The 21,940-nt window shown below is 36.2% G+C and overlaps 1 protein-coding gene across 3 annotated transcripts in view; it reads left to right on the forward strand.

Annotated features, from left to right (window-relative positions):
* Positions 1 to 21,940, forward strand: part of LOC134529227 (phosphatidylinositol 3-kinase regulatory subunit gamma-like) — a 607,110-nt gene that overhangs the window by 535,568 nt on the left and 49,602 nt on the right. For all 3 annotated transcript variants that reach the window (XM_063363103.1, XM_063363105.1, XM_063363104.1), the window contains exons 3-4: positions 7,717 to 7,924; positions 17,594 to 17,878. In XM_063363103.1, coding sequence (XP_063219173.1) covers positions 7,717 to 7,924; positions 17,594 to 17,878 — 493 coding nt within the window. The remainder of the gene's footprint in view (positions 1 to 7,716; positions 7,925 to 17,593; positions 17,879 to 21,940) is intronic.

Here is a 21,940-nt window from a genome sequence, read left to right on the forward strand (position 1 = left end):
AAACTGGACTTAGTGTGCTCCCAATCCATACAATTTTCCAAACAAAGAACCATTATCTGTCTAGCTACGCCTCCACACTTTCCAACTAAACACCTTAACAAGTCCTTATCTTGGTCAAAAATACCCAATTCCCTCACTTTTTCAGTTTCCACACAAAACTCAATCAACTCCCCAGCGTCTCCTCTTATAATTTTCGGGATATTGTTTACGTATTCTACCAGTTGATTTTTCTCAATTTGATTCACCCAACCCATTTTTTCACTGATCGACCCACTAATCCCCAGTACATCCTCCTCTCGACCTTTCGGGAAGTTCCACACGTATTTGCTTTTTAAATGGGTTGAAAAAATTTTCCTGAGCCCGTCAATGTCCAGGTCCTCGGCCGCTACTAAACCTGCCGCTCGAATATTAGCCAACAATTCAGCTTTGCCTAAATTATATAACCAGCTTACGGCCATAGCTAGGCTGATCGTTTCACGGATACTCAGAAGCACTATCACAGTAAGGACCAACAACAAGACTGCCGTAGCAGAGTGGCGCACTTATACCGGGGTAGTTGCACACGTCCGCACTCGCCACGCCAGTCCCGTATACGCGTCACCACTGCCATGCTGATATTGAAAGTGTAGTAAAATTAAATTCAACAGACACGCATGGACTGGTGCAACATTTGGCCAGTGCGCAAAATAAATCATTAGCATGCTAAATTTACCGACAGTCCTGCATAACCTATTGTGATAGTTATAATAATGAATTACCAAAAATAAGTTGCTCAAAATTAAGTACTGTAAAAGGGTAAAGGGATCTAAAAGGTTAATTCGAGATATCATTTAAATTGCTATAATTGAATTCAACGCATGTAGCGACATTTGTATACAGACACTCTTACAGTAAACTTAATTATATTCCAAAGTCCCACAAAGTCTATTACGGTGGAGGGGGGGGGGGGGGGAAACGAAATAGTGACGTCCTTCAGTCTAGATAAATTCAACCAGCAATTCCCGTCGCCGCACTCTGTCTTTCAAACACGTCTTCCATAAGTCATACCAGCCGGGCAAAAAGTACAAAATCCAGTTCTCGCACTTACTTGTTACTGAAGCATACCTCTGTAGTTGGTGACTGCCGGGGTCGGGTGTAAACCCCACTCACTTTTTAGCGCCTCTTGCATCGCGCTGTATCGGTGGCCCGTGCACTAGGCCCCCAAATATCGCGTTCTCGTATACCACCACTTATGTTGCTTCGCCCAAGGTGTCGTGGCGTTACCGTCATATTAAATCTTATTCACGTAACGTAACACCAGTTACTCATCGCTGGGATGCAAATTCTACTATCCACCGAGTAGTTCCGCGGCCGGCGGTCAAACACACACTCCCGCTGCAAACAGCTGGCCGTCGCCTCCCCTTGTCACGTCAGCTGACGTCACCCCCCCTCCTCTACTACCACCCCTCACTCCGCTAGAACGTTCTGGTTATTTCTTGCAAGTCCCACTCCAGAATAAGGGTACTTAACGTAAAATAAAAGAGGTATAGGATTAAAAAGTTACAATAAATAAATAATAACATACACCATTAAATAATATAAACACATAAATAATGTTATTGAAAAAATTAACTCATCTTAAAATAAACTTTACGCAAAATAAAGGTAATAGTAATAACCAAGATGACTGAGGCCGCCACAAGTGGCCTCAAGGTTTACACATTTCGTCATGGTGGTCGAGACGAGACTGAGCCGGTAATGTACTGTCAGGTCTTAGATAATAGACGACACAATCTACCTTGTTGCAGGATGTCTCGATGATGTCCGGAGCCTCCTCGTCACAATCACTGGTCCAGTGATGACCGAATTTGCAGACCTCTAGTTGAAGTAACCATCCTCGGTGACGTAGTGCACACGGCGGAATCCGGGCGCTACTTCAGCGTACTTTGCAGTTGGATCGAACGGCATTTGCTTGAATTTGTAGCAGCAGCTCTATACCCACACGACTATGTGTTGACTGCTGTGTCTAGGGTGTTGACTTCAATTTATACCGCTAGGACCCCCCTCCAGTCCAGTCACGTGTACCGTTGCTTCTGTTGTTGTCCCCCCGCCTTGCTGGCGGCCTCCAACATTCGAACAAGGTGATCAACCATCCAAGCCCTAAGCATGCTCGCATTGTGTCTTGAGATCGGGCCTGGACATCCAAGTTACATAGAGTATAATATACTCTGAAATACATAATAATAAAGAGAAAATTGATATAAATAACATTATACTTTGCTTAATAGTTCCAGAAGTAATGAACGCACTGCTTGACCAGTGACAGGTGTAACTAAATATTAAATATATTTTATATTTTATTTTCCATTACCTTTCGTGGAATTTATTAATCATTCACTCTACGAAAAACAACTCAAGACAATATACCTGACCAACGAATTAAATACAGTACCGCTATGCCTTACATTAAAGTCTAATTATTCGATAATCTGAATAACCTATAAATCGTTCATGTACAAAGCCACACATACAGGCCAATTGTCTATGGAGTATGAGACCGAGTCATGACAATATCAGACGTATAGGCTAGTCATTTCAGAACCGCAGGACCTTCTTCGTCTTTAGATAATTACAGTCATTTAGACCATCATGAAATTTTTATACATACTAAAGGACCAAGCGACCTTGAAAAATATTTTAGTAACACCAAGAGGTTTTGAACTAGTAAATATTCAGTCACTACATATTTTACTACGCGCAATCAACAAAAAGGAAGCACCATCAACGAAAAGGCAGCACAATCAAAAAAAGGCAGCACATTTGTAAACACCATCAACAAAAAGGAAGCACATTTTGGAAGCACCATCAACGTAAAGGAAGCACATTTTGGAAGCACCATCAACGTAAAGGCAGCACATTTTGGAAGCACAATCAATAAAGAGAGCACATTTGGAAGCACCATCAGCAAAAAGGAAGCACCTTTGGAAACACCATCAACAAAAAGGAAGCACATTTTGGAAGCACCATCAACGTAAAGGCAGCACATTTTGGAAGCACAATCAATAAAGAGAGCACATTTGGAAGCACCATCAACATAAAGGCAGCACATTTTGGAAGCACAATCAATAAAGGCAGCACATTTGGAAGCACCATCAACAAAAAGGAAGCACATTTTGGAAGCACCATCAAAAAGGCAGCACATTTTGGAAGCACCATCAAAAAGGCAGCACATTTGGTAACACAAGTTACGAGAACTAAGTCTTAGTTAGAAATCAGAATGCAAGAAATAAAAACAATAAATTTTTACTTTTAATATTTAATTTATTTCTTAAGAATATACAAATAGAAGTAAAATAAGCCATTATTGTATGAAGGAGATTTCTTTTATGCACGAATAGTTTCCTGCACAAAGCGAGCCATGTAGAAGTCTTAGCCGGTCAACCACTTAGTTTGGATCTTTCCACGATGTGTAATCAATCTCTTCTACCACCATCTCACTTGCTTGTTTAATATAAATACTTTTAATATCACAATCGTCCCAGTGATCATAATAAGCGTTATCAGATTTATTTATTAAAACACGTCGTTTCCATCGTTTTGGTCTCAGGACACCGTTACATTCTTCGATCTTGTCAGCTTTAGGTGCTTCATCACAGTCTATGCTTTTGTCAACAGCCTCAGAGTCACTGTAACAATCACTGTAGAAGACATCCTCTTCACCCAAATTACCATATGAATTCGATATCGATGATGTCGAAGTACCATTATCGTCTTCATGCTTCCTTTTTAGGAGTCCATCATTTTTACAAAGTAAGAAAGATCTACTTGAATTCGGCTGGAATGTATTCTCACTTTTCACGTTAAGGATTCTTCCATTGTCTTCATTCTTCCATAAATCATCATCGTCCTTCAATTTAAGTTCTTCGTCGAGATCGGAAGAGCCACGAACATAATCTCTCTCAAGACAAGGAAAATTATTGTCGTAATGCAGATCACTATTCCTTAGTCTAGTAGATCTAGTTGTCCTCTGGCTTGTACGCAGGCTTAACGTTACAAGTTCTGTCATGTATTTTTAAGCTCTCTCTCCGCGTAAACGACTTGCTACATCGAACGCAACTTATCATATTGCGTAGTGGATTTTTAACACAGTCATTCTTCTGGTGTTGTCTTCCATTCTTTCTCAAGATAAATTCTTTGCTGCAAAACTTACACCTGTGTCCTTTCGATACAGCGACAGACACCGAATCAGGATTCATATTAGTTACTGTGACTAATGTTAGATACAAACAGACAGTTTTCCAATTAGAACCATTACTTAAATATAATTTTTTAAATATTTCTTAAGCGAGAGTTAAGTTATCTCATGCAAAGGTACTTGTTGTAAGTAGTTCTGCTTTTCAACAACAGATGACACCACATATTTCTTGCAGGTAAATATTATTTCTTTTTTTCATGCGGGATGCAGGATTCTCACTAACGATCGCAATAGAGGGATGGCATCGCTAGACTCCAAGGAGAAGGTAGTTTGTTCTTCCAGTTAGTGTTTCTCAGATTTCTCAGGGTATATTATTTGAATGAATAATGATTTTTTTTTAATTCCACCTAATAAAAATAAAATAGAAGCACTCAGAGAAAACCATCAGGGAGGATGTCGTTTATAAACATCATAAATTACCAATTTTTTTTTAAAAAAGTCCAAATTTAATCCTGCTTAAGCAACATGAGATTGTTGTCTAAGTATGAGAATTTTTTTATTTTTAACATCATTTTTAAAAAAAAAATGTATTCTATTAAATTTCAAATAGTATTGTCAAGGTTATTTCTCTCATGAATATTGGCAAAAAGGTTTCTCAAAGAGAATTAGTATAAACATTTAAAGAGTCACATTACCAGTTGCACCAATTTAATGAACTAATATATCACTTATAATCTCATAGTTGTAATATAACTACTACCAACCTTCAGACATAATAACCACACTTCTTTTGGCACTGTGAATAATTTGCTGATATCTATTTGGAACCTATCTAACCTGAAATCTAACCTTTTAATCTAACCTGGGTGGTTATTAGCAACTTGCCTATGTAAAATAATGTTGTAAGCTTAAGTTATTTCAGAATGGATAAATAAACAAGAAATAATAAATACATTAAATTGGTTACTGGTATTATATTAGTTACACATACGACACCTCTGTTGAAAACAGCAATTTGTTTTGTAGGATAGGGTTTTAACTTTGATACAGGAGCAAAGGGTGGTTTTCAAACAAGAATAACCAACATTTTAAGTATCCGGTATTTTCATACTGGTAAATATCTCTTCAATTTTTAAATTACAACACTTTACTGTTTTTTTAACCTATAATCCTTTTTTATTATAATTTAAAATGTCAGCAATATAATTGTGCCAAAGTATAATTTTTACAGTTAAGTATAAAACAACTTATATACAATCTATACTAATATTATAAAGCTGAAGAGTTTGTTTGTTTGTTTGAATGCCATAATCTCAGGAACCACTGGTCCGATTTGAAAAATTCTTTCAGTGTTGGATAGTACATTTATCAAAGAAGGCTATAGGCTATATTATATTATCAATAACATTAGAGATCCTTACTAAAAGTCAAATTTAGAATCAAATGCGTTGGAGGGGGTTAGATACAACATGCAGTACACGTACGAAGTGTGTGTTGACAATGCCGCAGGCGCTGGAAGTTTGCTAAGCGAAATACCACTCACTGACTCACTCATCACGAGATTTCTAAAACTATACACCCAATTGACTTGAAATTTAGCATAGTTACTCATTTTGTGATGTAGACGCTCACTAAGAACGGATTCTGCGGAAATCCGATCCCAAGGGGAGTTTCGGGGGCGTAATATATCAAAATTTCCAGTTTTTGGTAGGAAATCACCATGGCAACGGCTGTTGCTTTGTTGATGCTTCATTCGTCTCTATGGCAACGACTATTTCATTGTTAGTGCAGTCCTCATCACCGTTGAAATTTTGCGGGTACTTTAAATATCCACAATTGCCCTTTTTTTCAAGTATATATATTTTACAGACTTGAAACTTCACAGTAATGTTCCTTATGTTACGCAGGATGACATTTTCCAAAAATTAGATCCCATGGGTGGTTAAAACCAGGCAACAGTGGGTACTTTGTCTGCATGAGAACAGGATTTTGCATTGTTCATGCCTTCTGCGTCTCCATGGCAACGGGCATCGCGCGGCAGTAGCGTACCCACAAGGAGGGGCATGTATAATGAGCGGTGCAAGAGTGATCTGCCTGTAGACTGTCGTAGCGAAGTACGGGTACATCAGTTGTACGTTGCGTGCACGAGTCGGGAAACCATCGGTGCTATTCATTTTCTCTCCGGTACATTATACAGCATTGTAATAAATTTTCACTGAATTTTTTTTTATTTACCATTACTGTAAATGGGAGATGTGGCTTAATTTTTTTCCATTAGTATAGCCGTGCGAAGCCGGGTCGGGCAGCTAGTTACTATATATACACAATGCTACAATAAGAAATATTGTAATAACAAACTAATCCCATCACCAATCTACATCCTCTTCTCATTTGTGCACATTAAACAAGGCCCAAAATCAATTAATTTTTGTTCCCAACATGCAAGGCATTCGTGAGAGCTGTAATATATTATTTAAAAATGCAGTTTGACATCCCGTGTTTTCGATTTAGCATTAGGATACATATGTGTCATATCATTAGCTGGCATAGAGAGCAACTTTCCAAACACATAGTATTAGCCGCATTGGCTGAATGTCTTTGTCTACAGACCTCTATTCTTCTCCCTCCTGCCCACACACCCCCCTATGTTGTCTACCCAACTTCCCCTCCTGAAGCCAGCTCTTGGATCCCTTGCACCGTACAACCCACTTGGCCTAGATCTGCCGAGGGACGAGTTTACATTTTTCACTACTTTTCAAAAAATATTTTGTTTATTCAATTAATTAAATTTGTTGTAATAATTTGTTACAGAGACATTGTTTTTACAACACTTCAGTCTTTAACAACAGATTAATTTTTTTTACACACACATTTATTGTTGCCCCAAGGGATGCAGATCGCTGGTATGGTTCCCCAGACTGGCCTTGTGGCTTTGGGTACTATCGGAATACGCAAAGATAGCCGAGTTCTGAGTTTTAGTGTAAGAAGCGGACAACAGACAATGGATTGCAGCACTTAAGAGCTGAGAGAAGAAAGAATTTTTGTCTTAAAAATTAAGAATGTCTGTTTGAAAACTAGCCATTCTACTGAAGTTTGTATGTGAATAAAAGATTCAGAATCTAATAAAAAAAATCCATTTTACCCATTCGTAAAGTAGGGGAACAGACCGTTCTCTTGGTTTCATGGAATATTCACCTCTGCAATGATAGATGTTTTAGATATAAAATTTTTTAGTAATTTAGTTCCTAATATTATAGTTATACCTGAAACAAAGAAGATCATGCACTTACTATGTTTTTTTTAATATGGAAAAAGTTACATAATTATTTTAACAAGGTATAATGTACCTTACTAGGCCTGTTCATTAATCAAGCTCAACTGTTGTATACTGCATTCAAGTTTATTTGCATTTGCTCTGCTTTACTTATATCTTAAGACTACCTTGTGTTAGCACTTTCATTATTGTTAAACTCTTTATGTTTGGCATATGTGAATGTAACATTTCTGGAATAAGAGATTGTGTATATGCTGATTGTTTTCAGAATATGGGAATAAAAGATGAGTTCCATCAGAAGGCGATACTAGTGTGCATAGATGAGCTATGCAACTCTCCAGTTGGCATGTACACTGAAGAAACTTGCACCAACTCTACCCACCAGCTGATCGAGAACAGTTTCTCAACTCTCGAGCGCTGTGACAAGTGCAACAAATATCTGCGTGGTCTTCAGCACCAGGGGTTCGTTTGCCTAGGTAACGTGTTTCTATGCTTCATTTTGAGAGTGTTTGTCGATAAATAACAGAACCATCCAGTTGATGTGTTTGTCTAAATACATTTTGCCTTTGGACAGTAATGTAACAAATTTATTCTGTGATAGTGCAAATAAAAATTCTTGGCCTGTAGGTTACTTCACAAGTCTGGTGGCCAAAATATTTTGGGGTAATGCGGTAATCTTTTAGAGGAACACAGTAGGTTCACATTAAATTCTTAAATGTTTAACTAACATAGACATATGCCATGTTTTATCCTTGTTCATGAAATCGAAGTACGTCACTTAAGTGTTACACAGGACCAATGTTTCAAACATACCTTAACTGTTATTACATTTATTATGATAAGGGACATATGGTTAGTTACCATAAAGAAACTTGATTGTGCACAAACACAGCACTTATGTAATTACAGTGTTCAAAATTAGCCCAGTGAGTACTTCGTAATTTCTTAACTTACAAGTCAATCTGGAAGTCTTATAAGGTGGCACACTTGTTAATGAAGCTGAACAAACTTGTTTGTGACTCCTCCATTGAATTATAAATTAACTTGTAATCTATTTACATAATTATAAGCTGTGTTAATTATCTGTCATGCATCATATTCTGAAGAAATATTTTAATTATTTTGAAATGTTCAGTCAAACATGCCATTATAACCAGTGTTCTTTATATTGTTCTAAGTAGCTGTAACATATGATTTTTATTAACTGATTTTATTATTTATTTTTATTTATTTATTTAAATTTTTTTACATGCTTACCTACAGCTTAAGGCCTTGGATGGTAGGCACGATACAAGTAACACAAAATGTAAATACAAAGACAAAATAATTGAAAAAAAAATAACACACACATTCAGACAAAACAATTAGAAACAAATTTAAACACAAAAAAAATTATAATAAAAGTAAAAAAAAAAAACACTACAGATACCAAATGATTTAGCATGACAACTTTACGAATTAAGCAACCAAACAAGTCCTAATTCCTAATTCTTAACAAAAAAATATATAATAAAATTAAGATTGTAGGATTTTTTTTCATTTATTTTATTGTCTGATAGAGGAAAATAATTACCATATTTGTTGAAAATTGAAATAGGTCTGTATAAGATATCATTTTTTTTGCTTAGTGTTCATAATAAAGGTTACTGGGGGACTGTTGAAAGTAGGTACTTTAATTCCTGTATTGTCAAGTACACAATTACAATTCATTTATTAATTTAGCAATCAGGGCCGCAACTAGAGTCTCTGGCACCCGGGGCATGAATGGGTTCATGCGCCCCCTCCCCCTCTTTTTTTGCACATACCACACCAATAAAGGTCCGGGGGCCCTCCCACGGAAAAATGGTGCTATTTTAGCATTTTCCGTACCTACATGTAACAGTTTCTGTGCTACTGTAACTTCCATGCATGAACCCACTATGTCCATAAAGTAGTCCGTATAATCACTAGACTTGTTCATTAAATAGTCGTCATAAATGTTTTTTAAAGATTCAAATTCAACTTGCGAGACATTTTTGCAGCAAAGATTTTGATGATATCATCATAGCAAATAGAGGATGCTCTTCCTCACAGCCAGTGGTACCACCCTCTCTGACAACGTTGTACTGTATTCATATAGAGGACGCATTAAAACTTTCGAACTTCTCCCTTTACAATTTTTTATGTTAATGATGAACTTAACATTTTTCTCAGAGTATTTTAAAATAAATATGTTGAGACATTATATTGTAAATCAGATTAGACATTCCTGGTATGCAAGTTAAAAAACTTTTTACTAGTTACTAGTTGTAGTAGGAATTACAATGCAAGCGATTTCGGCGCCCCCACAGCTTTGCGCCCGGGGCGTATGCCCCGCTTCCCCCCCCCCCCCCCCCCCCCCCTAGTTGTGGCCTGTTAGCAATTATGTATAAATCAATTATCTAATACATCGCTTCTTAAAGATAAAGATCCTAGATGGGAGTGGACTTTTGAATAATGTTAGTGTTTTGGTCTATTATTTTTATCAGTTTGCTTTGTAATTCATATAATTCATCACTATCTGCTTTAGTAATTATGTTCCAAATAACAGTGTCATTCAAGTTTGGATCCCACCAAAGCTGTATAAAGATTAAGTATTGAATCTAAATTGGATGCATTTAAAGTAATAGACCTAATAAGAGCTAACATTCTATTAGCATTAAATCTAAGTGATTCAATATGATTATGAAAGTAAATTTTTGAATCAAGCAAGATACCTAAGTCTCTGACACAATATTATTTTACAATGGCTTGATTATCTAGTATATATTCAAATTCAATGGAATGATATTTTCTTGAGAAAATTACAATAGTGGTTTTTGCATAGTTAAGATCAACAACATTAAGTTCACACCATTCAAGAACTGAAGAAAGTCTCACTGAAGTAGGTGACAGTCCTGTAAAGAGGTATTTTTTCTAAATGTTTTAAGTTCATCAACAGGAATATTTAATGCTTTAACTATATCATCAATAAATATGTTGAATACAAGTGGGGATCACATACAACTTGCAGCATAGAAATCAGATTTAATATTATTGATTGAAACAAAAAAATTCCTATCTTTCTGATAACTACCAAACCATTTTAGATATTTGTCACTTAAACCTATATAATATTTTTTTTTTTTTAGTAATATGTGATAGTTTACTGTGTCAAAAGCCTTACCTAAATCAAATCAGCAAGCATCTACTTGACCTTGATTTATCACTTCATAGTAAATTGGATTGATAAAGGTGATTATATTAGTGGTAGTAGTTTTGCAAATTCTGAAGCCCTGTTGACAATCAGAGTCTATTTTTTAAGGTTGTGGTTCAGGTTATTAAATATTATTTTGTCAAAAACTTCGGAAAATCAGTTTAGAAGAGAGAGAGGCCTGTTCATGACATATTGTTTGCTACCATTTTTATGTATCAGAATAACCTTAGCAGTTTTCCATTTATTGGGGTAAATACCACTGTTGATATTGCTGTTGAAAACAAATTGTAGTATCAGAACAAGAGTCAGAGAACATCCATTTATTATAAAGTTCATAATTCCATCTGGACCAATTGGCATAGTGGATTTTAAGGATTTGATTCCCTAAAGTACAAGGCTCTCTGTAATGGTGTATGATTGTGGTTGTTAGCAGGAGTTACATATACACCAGAAAAATAGTTTGCGAAAAAATATTCAATTAACCATTGTCATTAACCATGAGAGATAGATTCTGATTATATTGTCATGAATGCAAGAGACCAGACCGCACGGCCACTGACGTCATGCGCCATCCATAGATGTAAGGCATGCCACGGTGCCTGGACGGATTACAAGGGTCGTCGCTATCCCCTCTCCCCTACGCCCTCCGAGCATCGTCCTGCCTCGGCGCTGTTATCTATCGCTGAGCAGTCTTTGGGAATAACGCGGACCGCCGTGTGAACAAGCAACGCTATTCCCGATGTTTCGGGCGTCGGGTTGGCCCGGGATGACACGACTCATCACAGCCGCTCTCGTCGGTTCGAGAAGGGCGCCACAGTACTTAAGCAGTGACGTCCGCCTCCACGGGAGTTCGGCAGAGTGCCGCGTGAGGGCTGAGTTCCGAGTGAGTCCCGCTACAGTTCCGGAGTTCCGAGAGCGAAGGTGCAACATCGGCGAAGAGGGTGAGAGACCCCCCCCCCCCCCCGAGAGTGGCACAACACGGAGTGTGACTGGATCGTGAGAGTGCGGCGAATGAGTGGCGCGAGACTGTATGTGGACAGGCGCGAGGTAAGGGGCCACCACTGTTGAGCCTAGCTCCAGTTAAGAGTGCGAACTGCGGAACTTGATAGACATTGAGTGACTTGAGAACAAACATTTTTAAGTGCTAGTGATTTGTGATCGGACATTTTTACATACAATTACACAGGCCAACAATAGTTTTGGTGCAGGGGTATTTGGAGCTGATTTCATATGAATTTGGTTTCCTGAATTCAAATGTGGCATTAGTTTTTTCCTAGGAGGTCAAATTACTAAGATATAACATTTTAGTGAAATGTACGTTTCATATTGTTTTAGGTTAAATCCATGATTCAAATCTAAAAATTAAACATTAAATTTTTATTATAAATTTACACAAATATTATACAAATATTATACTACACAAATATTATATTATTCACATTTTTAGTATATATTAATATTTTTATATATACAAAGATAGTACCAAATCATCGATAGAACCAACTTGTCACTCAACACTTCGGAAGCTTCTTTTTCGTGAATTTCTTGAATATATATTGAAACAGTCTCTTCATAAACTCCAGCAATAATCTGCCATCATGTGCATATCCCGTCTTCCTTGATAGTGGTCCTCCATAATTTTAATATCTTGATGAAATCTTTCACCTTGCTCCTCACTGCTGTCTCCTAAATTTTCAGGCAAACGGTCCAGGTGACTGTGCAAATAGTGCACCTTAATACTCATGTTGCACCCAAGGGATTTGAAATTTTTAAGCATATTGTTTACCAGTTCAACATGGTTTTCTGCTTTTCGTTGGCCTAGAAAATTTTCGACAACTGCAACATTCAAGTCCAAGATTTTCGCTTAGTCTTATTCATGGAATTTACGAAGGCCGGGTCCTTAATGAATTTTCTTATTTCTGGTCCGTTAAATATTCCTACTTTAATTTTTTTCTTACTTAAATGATGGGAATGTTTTCCCCTATAAATGGAAAACATGATCCGTCCTTATCAAGAGCCTTTACAATCTGCTTCATAAGGCCCAGTTTGATATGCAGTGGAGGAAAGATGATTTTCTCTCGTTCAACTAAGGGTTCGTTAATAACTTTTTTTTTTCTCAAACGGCCATGTCTTCTTTCTTAGCCACTCTTGTCTAACCCAGTGGTGTGTTTTGTCTCTGCTATCCCATAGGCACAAGAAACAAGTATATTTGGTGTGGTCACGGTGTGGTCACTTTGCTGTCTGAGGAGAAAGTTTATCTTTTTTATATCCACACAAATCACCCATTGATGTTCACTATACCTTATCTTCTCCAAGACCAAATATATGGTGCTATATGTTTCTTTCATTTTGTTGAGTGAGCAATTGGTATTGAACCATATTTGTTCATTGTTCCCATTGTGTAGATCAACACATTTCAAGCTTCGCTTTGAGCTACCAGTGAATAGGCGCCAATCATCTGGAAAATATTCAGGAAGACTAATTTTTTCCAGGTGTCCTCTAATGTCATGACAAAATACAAGAATTTCTTCTCGAGAGAAGAATGGTAGTAGACCCTCTTCTCTTATAGGGTAAAAAATAATTTTGGTCCCTTGTTCCAGTAATTTTTTTTTCCTTCAACCTGGAAGCCAGTAATTCAGAAGCTTCTTTTGACAGGTTAAGATCTCTGACGAGGTTATTTAATGCATCCTGGTTGAAACGTTGAGGAATTGTTGACATCCCCTCATAATCACTATCACCTTCATTAGTATCAGGAGGGCGGTTATAAGGACAACATTCGTCCTCAAAAAGCTCTGGAAGTTGGAGAAATGCTGGGATCGGTACTTCCTCTGAATGCAGGGGTTAAATCAGGATAAGTCCACTTGCTACGATTGTTTAAATTGATTCCATCATTATTTACTAGATAGAAATAACAGTGATCGACGTGGTTTTTGGGTGCTCTCCAAACCATCGGTACGCCGAATTTCAAAATTTTTCTTTTCCGCTAGTCCATTGGCATAAATGTTCTGTACAAGTTTTACAAACCATGTGGTGCCCAGGATTTATCCTGATCACCGAGCTTAACACCAAAGTATCCATGAAAAGCTTTCTTTACCAGGTCACTAACAGTCTTTCTGTTATAATTTAATGTGTATTCTCCACATATGTAGCAAAACACATAAGGATGATTTACACAACTTGTTCTACTGTAACTAATTTTTATCAACTTCGCTCTATCTTGCATGGCTAAAACTCACAAACTGACCTCGAATTTAGTTGAAGTGTGGGTATGAAAGATGGGATTCCCATCCTGGGGTATCCCTGTAATGATGTGGCTTGAGTCAAGCAGATAGTTTTACTTCTTTTTCACACTTATCAAAAAGTAGAGCTGATAGAAAAAAAAAGAATTTCATATTAAGATTCAGCATCCCAAATATTGCTAAATTCAGTTCCAACGTCCTAGGCACCAAATATTTTTTTGGCCTATGTTATTTATTATTAATGTAAATATTAGTAATTAATAAAACTGCAATAAAAGTTAATTGGGCTATCCCTTACGAACCCAGATTTCCCCCACATTAAATCGTAACATTTTGGTGTCAGAAGTGAGATAGCCTTAATTAATAGATTTAAGATTTAGTTATATAATTAAAATAGAATTCAGTTTTTTTGAGAATAAAGTTAGTTTGAGTATACTGTAGTTAGTTTGAGTGTAGTTGTAGTGAAGTTAGTTAAAAATTAGATTAGCTCATAGGTCAAATTACAGTGTAGTTCATAGGACAGTAGTTATAGTGACAAACTGATAATGTATGTGATCAAGGAAAATGGCTGCCATTGAACTAAGAACATAATGGCTTTCTTGACCGAACTGAAGAATGGCCAAGACAAAATGAATAATAAAATAAAGAATAACCAGAAGAAAATGGTGAGCAGGCTGGATGAAATGAAGAGAAGCCAGGATGGAATGAAGAAGGGTCAGGAGGAGTTGAATTATAAAATGGAGAGTAACAAAGAGGAAATGAAGAATTAAATGAAGAACTGACAAGAGGAGATGAAAAATGCTATGATGACAGATATAGAGGACATCAAAAAGAACCAAGAAGAAATGAAGAAGTGCAGTGTTTGGAGCAACATTTTGCACAACAAGAACAACAACTTGCCAGACAGGAGCAACAGTTAGCTCAGCTCGAGCAGGCCACCAAACAGCACATAGCAGCTTTAACCGAGGTGTGTCGTCGGATGATTAAGGAAACTACAGCTGCTGCAAGACGGAAGAGTTACTCCGTGGATGTTAAGGTGGAGGGAACATCACACAACCACTCAAAATTCAAGTCACTCACCTTCAATGTTCCAGACCAGGAAGACTATGCACTATTAGTAGAAGCCCTTGAGCTGAGATATGGGGAACGACACATGGGCGAGGTGTATAGAACAGCCCTGAAGACACGTCAACAGAGATCTTCAGAAACACTCCAAGAATTCGAAGCCGACATCGAGTGACTCGTGCATCTCACCTACCCAGAAGCACCAACAGAGTTCTGCCAGCAGCTAGCTACCAGTGTGTTTATAGACGGACTCCGAGATGTGGAGGTTCAGCAAACTCTTTGTTTGGCCCGCCGCAAAAATATCCCCGATGCTCTTGTTCACACCCTGGAAATTGAAGGTGCCTGCATTGCTTCAAGAAGCATGAGTATCAGAGTGAGACAGGCTGTGATAAAACCTTACCACCAAGCAAATGGCTGCTCTAATACTAACGAAAAGATTTTATTTGGGACACTAAGGAAGCTTTTGAATGGATCTCAATTTCGGAGAACAAGGGGACAATACACGGTTGGTAAAATCTTAATTACCCTTTTAACAGTAAAATGTGTGATTGACTTGAAATGCACCAATGTGGTAAAGGTTTCTGTTAGTGTTGCTTTGTTATTTTGTTGGCTCCAACAAATACTCTGAGAGAGTGGAAAAAACTGGAAAAATAAAAAATTTCCTAACACTACACTTATTTTTGTTTTGAATGTTGTTCATAGCATATTTCAACTAAGATAATTTGTATAACAGTGCACAAAATTTATTTTAGAGCTTTAGCAGTAGGCACAACACAAATAGATAGGTACAAAACAGAAAATAAAAGACAATACAAAATAAAACAAAACAAAAATAGGAACATAAAATGGTCACTGCAAGTACCTGGACACTCCCTCTTGCTGGCACAAAAAGTAGGCAAGCTCTACCTGAGGTGAAACCACAGCAGGTAGGCACATTCACAGTTGGCCAAAATACGAAACAAGCATACCAGATACTTACAGTCACCAAAACAAAAAAAAACTGGTACATCAGAAACACAAAACATCTACAATGGAATATAATTGAACATAAAATTTAAGCACAGATAAATTATAATATTAATAATCAATGACAATAGTAACAAAAATAGTAATAGGAAAAACCCTCACATCATAAAAGACCGGCAACTTCAGTCCCTACAGTTTGGCTGGATTGGGACGTCAGAGTGACCCTGCCTTACCCTCTTAGTCGAGAGGCCACCCACTCCTCCCCCCAGTTTTCCCACCTCAAGTGCTCGGTCCCAACAGCTGCAAGTGTTTAAGGCAGAATTTTAAATATAAGCATGTATAGGAGAAAATATAAAAAATATATATTAAGATAATAAAATGTACAAACAAGGATCCTTACAAATACAAAAAAAAATCGAAATAAAGACTAATTAACTATAATATCACTATTAGAAGTATTTATTCCTGATATATAATTACATATTTAGAAATATTAATAATTTTAAAAAATTTACTTTGTTTTTGAATGTAGTAAGTGGAGTGTTTAACATCTAGATTTTATGATTTGTTTACTGTGGTTCAAGATGAGTCTATATATAAAGGCCATTATAGTTGTGGACAGTGCAAAAAGTTTGAAGTAAGCGAGTATTAAATTGAGGAATTTTTAACCCAGCATTATCGAGAACATATGTACAATTAATTTTTGGAACTATAACAATTTTGAACAAAGAGTGAATCTAAATAAGCACTACAGTTAACAAGGAGAATCAAATTAGGTGGAGGAAAGTTCTTAAGATTCATTAGTTGGAATAATCTATTTTGAATATTTTCTAATTTATTTATATCAGCAATTTTGACATCATTCCAGATTATTTAACTGTATTCCAATACAAAATAAACAAGAGACTACATTTTTCGTAACATATAACAGTCTTTGAGCAGTATGCTTATTTGGTATAGACTTAACTTATGTGTGTGTTTTTCTTAAGGTAATTTGATATTAATATTTTCTGTTAATGTGTAAAATATTAGTTAAATATTAAAATACATTATTCAGGAGTTGCCTACAAATTTTTTTTACCATAGAATGAATAAAAATATTACTATTAGTTCAGAATTATTATGTTAAGTTATGAATGTTTCCTAAAGTTGTGCAGTTCTTAGACAGAAATTGCCTCATGATGAGACGAAGTTGAAGCGAAGTGGAGCCACTCACCCAAAAAGTAAGGCATGTTGTTCTCTGCTAATATTAAGCATGAGCTTGTAAACTTGTGGCAGGGCTGGAGAAATGAGTGTATGTGGGGAGTAAATAGGATTACTTCAGAAATATAGCTGGATACCAACATCAAAAATTACTTGTGTACTATATTCATTGAATATGGGTGAATGTGCATATGTGAATATGTGTGAAAAGAATTAATTGATCCTTTATTTTTTTTGTAAACATAACAATATTACACATACAAGAAATGTACTGCAGTCTATTAAGGATTGCTCACCAAAATCTGTTACATTAAAGAATTTTAAAAAAAATCCACTTGATTTTGCTACCATTCTAAACATTATTCTTCACTCACACATAATTTTATTATTGAGTGAGTAAAATTGAAAATTACCTTTTTTCTTGTTGGATTTTATGTGAGGCATTGTTTTGTGAACAGACTGTGGTTTGGTGGCCCATCGCACGTGTGCAGCAACCGGCCTGCCATCGTGCTTATCCCAGGGTTCGGACTACCGCTCCAGGCTTGAACAGAGGTCTGTGTTCGGCTCTGGCCTGTGCCTCCAGTTCAGCCCTAAAACAAAGCCCGCACCACAGCTTGTCATAGAGTGCACCAACGAGCTGGAGAAGGCCGTACACAACAACCCAGCTCTTGATGTTTACAAGTTGTATCGTACTTCCCCACAAGCAGACCATCTCGCTGAACTGCAGCAGAAACTTAATGATGGTAAGTATATTACAGAAAAACTTTGATCATTATGTTCTATAGTACCATAGTATTAACCTTGTTTTTGTTGTGCTCCTTATTTTTCTGTGATGTAAGTACTAATGTTAACCAGGCAATATGCATCCATTGGCTAAAATGCAATTTATACAACAGTCAAAACATACCTATCCCATCAAAATTCCTTTATGCATGTGGGACCAACAACTACACTTGTGTGGAGCGAGGTGGTGCAGTCGTAAAATACTTGACTCTCATTCCAGAGAAGCCGGGTTTAAATCATGGTCCAGCCACCTGGATTTTGGTTTCTCCATTGTGTTCCAAAATCACTCCAAGCATATGTTGGAATGGTTCATTACTAAAGGTCAAGGTAGATCCTGGTCTGTGTCATGTGTAACTGTCTCTAATAACTTCGCTGTCGTCGAGATGTTGGGCGCTAAACTATTTATTCTCATAAAAGTCTACCAAGTCTTTATTAGCGGCCATTCTATGTTTGGTGATTGTAGATGCAGTATTTTTGATGATTCACTTGTTATGTATATACATACACCTACACCATTCCTTTTAAGGGTGCAGTTAAGGTTTTTTTGTTTAAATTTTGCTCTCATTGCCTAGTTCACTGTTATTCTATTTGGAAATGTGAAATCTTCTTTTGCTGCTTATTTGAAGACTAACCTTTGCTCTTGCAGTTAGAGTTGGCATCAATTTATAAAATAATTTTTAAGACTAAAAAATGGATCTAGAGTATGAGCCGAAAGTGCTGTCAGTCAGTGACATTATTTTAATGAATACTTTTTATTTTCGCATGATAGTCTAAAATGTTAATTGCATTATTGAGGAAAATATTATTATATAATAATATTATCATTTCAAAAAATATTAGTTTTTTTTTTATTTTAGTGAAAACTTGTTGTGACAAACTAAACAATTTTGAATGCAAACAAGTGGAAATAATACAATTGTGTATGCTGTGAGGTAAAAAAATTTTTAAGGTTTTTTAAATGCTTTATTAAATGCTTTATGTGTTTCATAATTATGGTTATTTTTTCACTGTGCAGAAAATAAACTGTTTTTGTATACCGTAAAGTAAACACAGTTTCTGTTTTTTCTCACTAGAATGCGCAGAGAGAGTTGTTGACCGAAGGGTGGCTCGGCAGGTAGCAAACTAAAGTTTGTTGTTGCTGCCCCATTACTTTTTATACAACTTATTATTTCATTTTAAACACCAAATTTAAGAAAATTATATAGTAAATCTTGTTATTTCTTTAACCAACTTTTGTCAACTTTTAATACTTAGCTCTCAGTCCATTTTTTTTTTTAATTTTTCACTAGGTAGGCATAAAACCTTTAATTTTTACTTATAAGAACTATAAGTTTTATGTCATTATATGATTTAGAAAATAAGAGGGAGATCCAAGCTCTTAATTTAATTTTGCAAAAAAAATAACTTTTTTCATTTGAACAATATAAATAACAGATGACCTTCAAAAATAAACTTATTACCAATATGAGGTCAAGTTTGGTCGAGGGGGCTAGCATTTATTACCAGTTATCTTTATTCATTCTGTTCTTTAAGGTGTTATAGGAAGCGAAGCGAAAGGCAGGTCATAGGGTCCAGTCATAACATAGTTTTCAGTAGTATCAGTAGTATTAGTTATCAGCCTTGCATCACTGCAAATAGCAAGCACACATTATGTACGGAAAATTATTGAAGTATAAAAACTATTTATTATTTTAATTTATCTCAATGTTCCAGAATTCTTAATCCACTGGAACCTCAAAAGCAGAATGCAGCTAATGACTTATCATGGATCACTTTCTTTCAGAATGGAGGGTCGTGTGTGTGTGCACATTTGACTGACATTTTTTTTCCCCTTTTACGAGGAAAAAGCTAGGAAACTTAGATGCCAGCGATATCATTTGTAAAATTACAAGGCAAAGCTTTGTACCAAATTTAATGGTACAAAGCTCTGCCTTGCAGTTCTACAAGTGATATCGTTGGCAACTGAGTTTCCAAGGATATCCCTTGTAAAATGACAAAAAAAAAAATTTTTTGGTGGTGTTGCTTCTAACAATTCTGCTGTTGCTAAACCGATTGTAATTATATATTAGTGTAAAAACTCTCAAATTCCCCAGGGAGAAATAATTTGTTTCTTCACAGAAAATAATTAGAATATTGTCTACATGTATGTTTGCACATTTTTTTTAGTGGATCTGGCTCAGGTAGCGACTTCTGTAGTATTTGGCAGTGCACCGGCTTACGATAAAACACTACATGTAAATTATATTTAAAAATGTTAAACGTTATGTAAAACACATGATGCTGAGAAATTTAATCAAGAAGATGATATTACAGATGATGATGATGATAAGTTATATATTTTGTAAATTATTTAGATCAAATTTATACTTAATTCAGAAGCACTTTTTGTTTATTTTCTTTTTCAATGAGGTGACCGATAATTTTGTGCATTATCAAAATCATTATTCACTGGCAAGATTAAAGAAAAATGACTTTATGAAATCGAAAAAAATTCACGCGGAGGAGGGCTTTTCAGCATCGTTGCAGTGTTGCAATTTTGCGGTTTCCAAAGGGTCATCAATGGGAGCTCAGTCCTTTCAAAAAGTTGACCGGAGCAAGCCCAACAGACACACATAAGTCTACAACTCTAATTAAAAAGAAACGTGAACATCACTGCACAACCAAGTGCCGCAGATTAGTTCATAACAAGTCTGATCATGCGAAACGTCGCTAAGTTGTATCTCTTACAGAGGCTAATTTCGGTATGGCTGATGATCCATATGATGTAGAATAATTGAAAAGTAGATGTGAAGCATTTTCATGCAAATTACAGGTGAAAAAAGATGAGAAAGCCAAAAATATGTATGGTACTAAGGGTTAAGCAGATTGTGATTTGTGGTATGACATGAGATGTGTACGTCTCGCTCTAAGCAATTTCAGCCCATTATGCAAAAGAAAAGATGCAACATCATGCTGTGAACTAGTCAAGCAGCTACTTTACAAGCCATCAATAGTCACAGCAGCAATGGAGTTCAGACTTCGAAATGAATGTGTGGCCATAAAACAATTGAGAAAGGAACTAGTTTGAGAATAGGAAGGTGTGGTTTATTTATGGTTAAAGAATAGGTTTTTGGGGGCCAGTTCAAATGGATTAGTGGAAGACAAAGATGTTCTTATTGAAGTGAAATGTGTTCCTTCAGCAAGAGCAATAGGACTAAAGGAATCTGCAAAATGTAAGAAAGGTTTCTTTCTTGAAGTTACAAAAGATGGCAAATTATTACTCCTCAAGAAACATAATTACTACTAGTACAATATGACTCATTATAGAATGAAGTGTTTGTAATATTAATGTTATGTTGCTGTTCTTGTAGCCCTTAGCCGAATCTGCAAGCTTTGATGCTAACGCTTTGCTCAGAAGCATCCGGTAAAAAAGCCCAGTTTCTTCAGCATTATAAATTTGATAATTTTTTCAATTCCGCAGATAAAACAATATGTTCGAAGTCCTTTTTAAATTTGTCAGCACCAGCTTCACAAGACAAGCTCTCTCCAGTCTCAGTAAGTTGGCAAATACTGTATCGGTTTTTCAAACGCTCTAGCCACCCCTGGCTAACAGGAATTTTATGTAAGGATTTGGTAACTTTTTGTTTAAGCTCAAAGCATTATGGGCCAAGCTCCGTCCAGACATAGGCATACCATTTTCTCACTGAGCACTGTATCACATGACTAGTGTGTCATCTAATGTTTCATTATTTTTTTTTGCTTTTTTTGTTGTTCCTTTTCCTTCCAAACTGTCTTTACATAATTTTACAACAAAAATCTTCCATTTCTTTTCTTTGCTTGGTCCATTCGGACACTGTTGAAGTTCCAACTCCTAATTCAGCAGCTATTGTCTTTGGTGCTTCTCCTTTATCAATTTGATTAATAGCGTCTTAACTTTTTATCCAATGAAACCACTACCTTTTTTTCGCTTTGATGCTATTTTAATGCTACACTCACAAACACTTTAATATAAAACAAGAACAATATGTGTAGCAATAAAGTTA

The sequence above is a fragment of the Bacillus rossius genome, chromosome 2 (genome assembly GCF_032445375.1).
Source record: "Bacillus rossius redtenbacheri isolate Brsri chromosome 2, Brsri_v3, whole genome shotgun sequence".
Lineage (NCBI taxonomy): Eukaryota > Metazoa > Arthropoda > Insecta > Phasmatodea > Bacillidae > Bacillus > Bacillus rossius.